Genomic DNA, 7,193 nt, shown 5'->3' with positions numbered 1-7,193 from the left:
TGGCTGCATGGTGCATTTGGTATCCGAAGAAAATTATCACATGGTGAACAAGTGCCTGTGATATCACAATGCATTAATTCTATAAAAGAGATTGCAGCCAATTTTGTAAAAGCTAAGTCATCCCCTTGTGCGCTAAAGATTACATTGGAAATACCAAGATCATCAGCAATTAAGTTGAATGTTGATGCGGCTTTCAACTTGGAAAATGGTACAGGTGCCTCGGGAGTAATTCTGAGAAATAACCAAGGGGGGTTCATCGCGGTGGAGTCGACGTTTATACAGCATATAGCTTCGGCCAACATGGCGGAAGCAATGGCAATGTTGCATGGGCTCTCACTGGCAAATCGCCTAGGATATACTAAGATTGAGGGGCTGAATCAGACTCCCTTGAAGTGATCAACCTATACTCTGGAACGGACCGAATCTGGAGTGATGCAGTGGCAATCCATGCGGACATTCTGGTGCAAGCTGGAGGAATTGGGAAAGTAGAATTCATGCATTGTGGGAGAGATGCAAATAAAGCAGCGCATGAAATAGCTAGGAACCGCCTTAATTCTTCTATCAGTTGTAATTGGGTTGTTGAACCCCCTAGTTTCATTTTGCAAATTCTCCTAAACGATGTAACTATTGTTTGACTTTGGAGCAGCAAGTTCCAGACGCACTCTTTTCCTTAGCAGGGTACCTAAGGGAATTGAAAGTTTTTAAATGAGGCGGCTTGCTAGCTTCATATATTATGCTTTTACCTCAAAAAAAAAGGAATAAGTATCTTATCAAGGACAGGGACGAACCTGAGGTACATTCTTCCAGAACATGTAGGTGATGACTAATTGCCTCTGCAAGTGAAAACAAATAAGTTTCATAACTCTCCCTGAAACTGGGTTATGCTTTGCCAAAACTTGATATTTCAGAAACATATTCACAAGGATAAATGAGCTTGATAACATACTCATGAGAGCAAAAGAGTGCCTCATCAAATTGGTCATGATCAATCCAGGATGAACGCAATTAACTGTGATATTAGCTCCTTCCTCCTGTTTCAGTAACACATAATTTGTGGTACAATCATAACAGAACACTTAGATGGCGGGTAGAGAATGTAATACCTATATGTAGGCCTAACAACAATATTTCTTATACTTAGTAAGCTAAATTAATTGCACTCTATGTAAACCCTCACATCCTAAATCTTTACATTCGTCATGCATAATGCCATCAGCATACATCACCCAGATATCGTGCCATTCACCAAATGCCATTAACCATACTACACATTCGCTGTGCAGTACAAGAAATGCAGGAATGTGGTTACTAGAAGACAAATAGATGAATAGCCTGTATTCCAACAACATTTGATCATGATGTACAATTGAATCTGTAGTCCATCAACTGCTTCAATTCACTAAGTGGCTAACCATGTGAGTTAATCCTGGTAATTACAATACCCCAAAAGGATAAAGGATGTCTCCTGCAACATATTTACTGTTCATATGGTAGGCATTCAAGTTGAGAAAGATCAGTAACCAGATTCCATACATATAACCCAAAGAGTAATAAAAGATGCTGCAAATGAGTCAAGTGTGAATTCATGTCCATCCTCATTTTGAACAGAGCCTGCAAGGCATAGCAATGGAACAATTGCAACCGGTGGTGCATCTGCAAAATTATTCTCGGGGACAGACAACTCCTCTTATCTAACACTGAGGATGAAATGTACATTTGCAAAGACAGGTGGGACTCAAAAGTTCCTTATTCCCTGAACTAAATCATTTCTATTCTCTACCACCACAATGTATCCTAAAGAGTAACTTCGTTTTGTATGACAAGAGAGGCGCCTACAACCTACAACCATGAGAAGAACAAACAAAAGAATAAACAAAGAGAGAAAGAAAGAAATAAAGAAAAGGCCTTACTGGCAGCTAGGCAGGGAACAACTCCTGGTGCATTGGACGACACCAAGAAGCTTGTCCCAATCCTCCATCTTACTTCAAAAATTGCTTACTAACGCTAAGCCCATATAGCAAGGGAGGACATGGCCATAGCCCCAAGAAACAAGGCGAAATATGAGCAGACTTGCAGTCTCGGGTTGCAGCTCATCCTCCGGCTAAGGAAATCGGCAGCAATGAGATCCACTAATGCCATATAGATCAGTATACCAGCCGACATTGAATCCAGAATGCCCTCTACGATCAACGCCCTGGGGCTGTTGGGGTTGTAGAACGAAGCGATCCCCGCCCCCACCGTGATCCCAGCAGGTGTTGTAATGGCAAAGAAGAAAGCCATGAGGAGTGCAGAGAAATTCTTGAACTGAGCCTGCATTTGCCCGTACAAAAAGAAATAAATTCATGCCATTAACATAAAGGGTGCTAACTACAAGTGAGGAACTGCTAACCATGAAGCATAAATAGAGTGGGGAATAACCTCAGAAATGCAGCCACCCAACGCAAAACCCTCGAAGAACTGGTGGAAGGAGAGGGCCGCAACCAGAGGTTTAATGGTGCATGGACTCTGTGAAACGCCCAAGGATAGCCCGATGATTACAGAATGTGATACAATCCCCAGCTCCAGAATCTTGTTGGAAATGCGGAAAGTTAGTATTTAGTACACTTGGCAGATTTCCAACTTAAAAACATGTATCAAGATAGTACATTCGAAATCATTGCTCCATTCATCTGTAAGTAGTAAAATTCAGATATAGCCTACCAAACCAAGTTGCACGGGATGCACATGCTTCTTGAACTAGCAAAACATAAGCAGTGCACATTCTACTTTGCTAATAAAAACTTGAATAGAAGTACTACTATGGGTTGGATATATGTTAGTTGCCTTCTCAAGTCTAGATGTACTTTTGTGAGCATCATATTAGTTTACCATGTCAGTAAATGTTAATCCTGTAAGAAAATTTGCAGCCCGAATCGTATGTACCTGTGAGACAACTACATGCCGAGATTGGGAGGGTCTCTCCTCGCTCCCATGGCCATGATCATGCCCGTGGCCGTGCGCGTCGTACACGGCACCTCCATCGCACGCGTCGTGGCCCTGCGCGTGGCTGTGCCGGTGCGCGGCCGCATGCGCGCGCATCCCCACGATGTGCATGGCGTCCTGCTTCCCGTCGTCGCCGCTCATTCCAGCGGTCCCCGAGAGCGCGCCGTCCTCGAGCAGCGCGGCCGTCTCATCAACGGCGGCAGCCTCCTGGCCGTGCTTGCGCTCGTAGAAGCGGGTGCCGAGGAACTCCATGACGAGCGTGCCGAGCGCGGCGAGCATGGCGACGAAGCCCGGGAAGGGGAACCGGCGCCAGGGCGTGGGCGGCAGGCACGGGTCCGCGAACTTCTCCTCCGCGTCGTGCATCATGTGCACGAACCCCGTGGCCAGGATCACCCCCGCCGCGAACGCCTTGGCGAGCACGAACGTGCCGCCGCCGGAGGAGGAGGAGGAGGAGGAGGACGGGCTAGCGCCGCCGCCGCCGCGGAGCCTGCGGCCGGCGAGCGGGATGGCGACGCCGACCGCGCCGGAGACCAGGATGGCCGCGACGGCCACCATCTTGAGCCGCAGGGCCGCCGCCTCGTCGCGGCACTCGTCGTCGCCCGCGTCCCCCTCGCAGCTCGCCGCGGAGACCGACGCCGCGAGCTGGCGCAGGTGGGTGCGGAGGTAGGGCGCGTACGACCACCCCATCTCCTGCCATTACACAAACAGAGGAATCGCGTAATTATCGCCAACAATTCGCGAATTTCGACAGAGAAGCTGGCGCGGAGATAATCAGGGACTGACTGACTGTCGCGCGCGCGCACGGACGCAGCGGACCGCTGCCGGTCCTCGAGCTCCGAGAAAGGAAAAGAAAGAACGTAGCAGAGGAAGGAAGGAATAAGTAAGGCGCGCACCTCGAAGAACGCCATGGCTGCCAGGGATAATCCAACCCAATCCTGGGCTTCTGGTGTCCAGACTCCAGACCAGTCGACGGATTTGATTATTCGGCTCCGATTCGAGGAACGAATTTAACGAATTTATACCCGGCCGGCGCGGCGCTGCCCACCAGCACAGCATGCGACGGGAAGGGGACACATGCAGCTCCACATCGCGCAGTGGAGGGCCCCGCCGCGGGCGAGGATGTCGTCACCGCCGCGCCGCCGCCGTCAGTTGGGATCGTGCGGCGCCCGCCGGGCCAGCACCGGGGGCGGGCCTACCGGGCAGCGGGTCGCGACGTGGGGGCTTGAACCGGCATCTTGTTACGGGGGCTGTTGGTGGGCGCGGTCACGCGGGCAAGTGGGACGTGGAGGTACGACGATGTCGACACTATGGCGAGCGGGCTGCGGGCTATGGGCGGGCGGCATGATCTGTGCTCGGATTGCGAATGCCGATCGCGCGCCTTGGCTCTACATGCCTTGTCAACGAATCTCTCCCAGACAATAACCAAGTAGTGCTAGTACAAAGTACCCTCTCCGGTTCACAACATTAACAATTTCAGCGTGTCCTTGTGGTAGACGTTCAAAATTCTCTAACCCACTGATATTGTTTTGAAGAGTAGACTGAAAACTTGAAAAATCACGCTTAGAGCATCTCCACTAGCACCCCCAAGAGACCCATCCCAAGAAGTTTTTTTTCGGATTAACATAATGTTTTTGTTTTCAGCCGGATTTACCCTATATTTGGCATCAGCCCTCCAGCTCCCCGGGACTGGCTTGGAAAGTTCGGATGAAGCAAATCACGTCTCTTGCCCGCGTGTCAGTGGAGGGGAAAGGTTAATTAAAACATCTGGCCCACCCGCCCACTTATCTCTTCTCCCCCGTCTCCGCTTCCTACCCCATGCCCACCAACCCACCGCCTCCGAACGCGCCGCGTGGACGGCCGCCGTTCGGCCGCTCATCCCCTCCCAGCTCGAGAACGCCCCACCGCCTAGCTCTGTCGCCGTGCGCCTGACATCAAGGGACGAACGTTCTGGCTGAAGTGGGCTCGAGGCGGGTATGGACGACGCGGGCTCGAGTGGCCGGCGCGGCGGCCGTGGGGTGCATGGACAATAAGGCGGAGCACGGCCTCGTACACGCGGCAAAGCTGGCATGGTTGAGGCTGGGTGTGGTCGAACACCTTCCAAGCATCCTAGCAAGCGCCAATTGGGGAGCACCACGGCTGGAAATCTACTACTCCCTAGAGCATCTCCAGCCACGTCCCCCAAAGCAATTTGGGGCACGCCGGGACAAAAAAAAGTTCCAGCCGCGTCCCCTAAAGCCCATTTTTGTACGGGCGGCCCCGATACGGTGTCCAGCGCCCCGAGCCCGTCCCCGTCCCACAGGGGACGCTCCGTGTCGTCGTGGCGAACGAGCAGATGCCATGGGATGGCTTAAGTTGGGGCCGAATGGGCGCAAGAGGATTCGGGGGAGGGTTTGCGACTAGATGGGATGAACTTCCGGATGCTTTCCTCAAGAACACAACCAAAGGCAGGTATGCAAGAAGAAAGACAAGAGGAAGAACTCTGCTCTAGATCGCTAGCTTCATTGATCTCAACATGGTTACAGGTTTCTGGGCGTACATGAGCGTGTCCATGAAGGACGGTGCCCCCTCTCCTTATATAGGAGAGAGGATGGCTTACAGAGCAAGAATCCCTAATGGCATCTTTGACTAGACAAACTACTTTACAAAGCTACTTTAATCATGGATGACGCCGGGGTCTTCTTTAATCAGGGACGCTGACGTCCTCAGGCTTCTTTCAGCGTCACCCCTCTCTTTGGCGCCAGGGCTTCGATTAAAGTCACTTTGCTTAGTGATACGTCCAAAACGTATCTACTTTCCCGAACACTTTTGCTATTGTTTTGCCTCTAATTTATGTATTTTGGATACAACTAACACGGACTAACGCTGTTTTCAGCAGAACTGTTCTGGTGTCTCGTTTTTGTGCAGAAATCCAACTTTCGGGAAAATCCTCGGAATTTATGCAGAAGGCCCTATTTTCCCAGAATCTTGTGAGCCGAAGGACAAGTCTGGTGGAGGCCCGAGGGCCCCACACCATAAGGCGGCGCTGCCTAGGGGGGGCCCGCGCGGCCCTATGGTGTGGACCCCTGGCCGGCCTCCGACGCCCTCCTTCGGACTATATATTGCCTTCGACCTAAAAACGCACGGGGAGAAGTCGAAGTCGCCAGAAAGCCTCCAGAACGCCGCCACATCGCGAAACTCCGTCGCGGGAGCCAGAAGTCTCCGTTCTGGCACTCCGCCGGGATGGGGAATTGGAGGAGATCATCGCCATCATCACCACCGATGCCTCTCCATCAACCAGCCATGTTTCCCCCATCCATGTGTGAGTAATTCCCCCGCTGTAGGCCGAAGGGGATGGTAGGGATTGGATGATATTGGTCATGTAATAGCATAAGATTGTTAGGGCATAGTGCCTAGTGTCCGTAATTGGTACTTTGATGATATTGTTGCAACTTGTTATGCTTAATGCTTGTCACTAGGGCCCGAGTGCCATGATCTCAGATCTGAACATGTTATTATTTCATCATGATATTCATTGTTTATGGTCTTACCTGCAAGTTGTGTACACATGTCGCTGTCCGGAACTGATGGCCCCGAAGTGACAGAAATCGGGACAATCGGAGGGAATGGTAGTGATGTGAGGATCACATGTGTTCACGGAGTGTTAATACTTTGCTCCGGTACTCTATTAAAAGGAGTACCTTAATATCCAGTAGTTTTCCTTGAGGCCCGGCTGCCACCGGCTGGTAGGACAAAAGATGTTGTGCAAGTTTCTCATTGCGAGCACGTACGACTATAATTGGAACACATGCCTATTGATTGCTTTGTACTTGGACACCGTTTTATTATTATCTACAAATGCCCTGCTATGATTGTTACATGAGTTTCTCTCATCCATGCAACGCCCGTCATCCGTCCCCGTGCCTACAGTATTTTAATCCTGCTGTTTACTATAATCACTACTGCTGTCTCTGTTACTCTGCTGCTGTTATTTCACTACTGCTACTACTATAAAACTCATTATCGATAAACTCTTGCGAGCAAGTCTGTTTCTGTGTGCAATTGAATTGACAACTCATTGTTAAGGCTTCCAAGTGTTCTTTGTCTCCCCTTGTGTCGAATCAATAAATTGGGTTATACTACCCGCGAAGACTGTTGCGATCCCCTATACTTGTGGGTCATCAAGACTGTTTTACGGCGCCGTTGCCGGGAGCATAGCTTTATTTGGAAGTTCA

The 7,193-nt window shown here is 50.4% G+C and overlaps 1 protein-coding gene across 1 annotated transcript; it reads right to left on the bottom strand.

Moving 5' to 3' along the window:
- Positions 1 to 1,567: 1,567 nt before the first annotated feature.
- LOC127313216 (zinc transporter 10) lies at positions 1,568 to 4,013 on the bottom strand. The gene is made up of 4 exons (XM_051343771.2): positions 3,876 to 4,013; positions 2,923 to 3,672; positions 2,419 to 2,568; positions 1,568 to 2,310 (listed from the first exon to the last, which is right to left on the bottom strand). Exons 1-4 carry the CDS (start codon positions 3,888 to 3,890, stop codon positions 2,005 to 2,007), a joined length of 1,221 nt encoding a protein of 406 aa, XP_051199731.1. The 5' UTR covers positions 3,891 to 4,013; the 3' UTR covers positions 1,568 to 2,004.
- Positions 4,014 to 7,193: the final 3,180 nt, after the last annotated feature.

The sequence above is a fragment of the Lolium perenne genome, chromosome 7 (genome assembly GCF_019359855.2).
Source record: "Lolium perenne isolate Kyuss_39 chromosome 7, Kyuss_2.0, whole genome shotgun sequence".
In the NCBI taxonomy this organism is placed as follows: Eukaryota; Viridiplantae; Streptophyta; class Magnoliopsida; order Poales; family Poaceae; genus Lolium; species Lolium perenne.
This window is presented reverse-complemented; position numbering and strand designations above follow the sequence as displayed.

What these genes read in the sequence shown, in the direction of transcription:
- LOC127313216 (XM_051343771.2), bottom strand. An exon ending in GGCATGTAGTTGTCTCACAG is followed by an intron (nt 2,569 to 2,922) that starts GTACATACGATT and finishes ATTTCCAACAAG; the next exon opens with ATTCTGGAGCTGGGGATTGT. An exon ending in TGGGTGGCTGCATTTCTGAG is followed by an intron (nt 2,311 to 2,418) that starts GTTATTCCCCAC and finishes GGGCAAATGCAG; the next exon opens with GCTCAGTTCAAGAATTTCTC.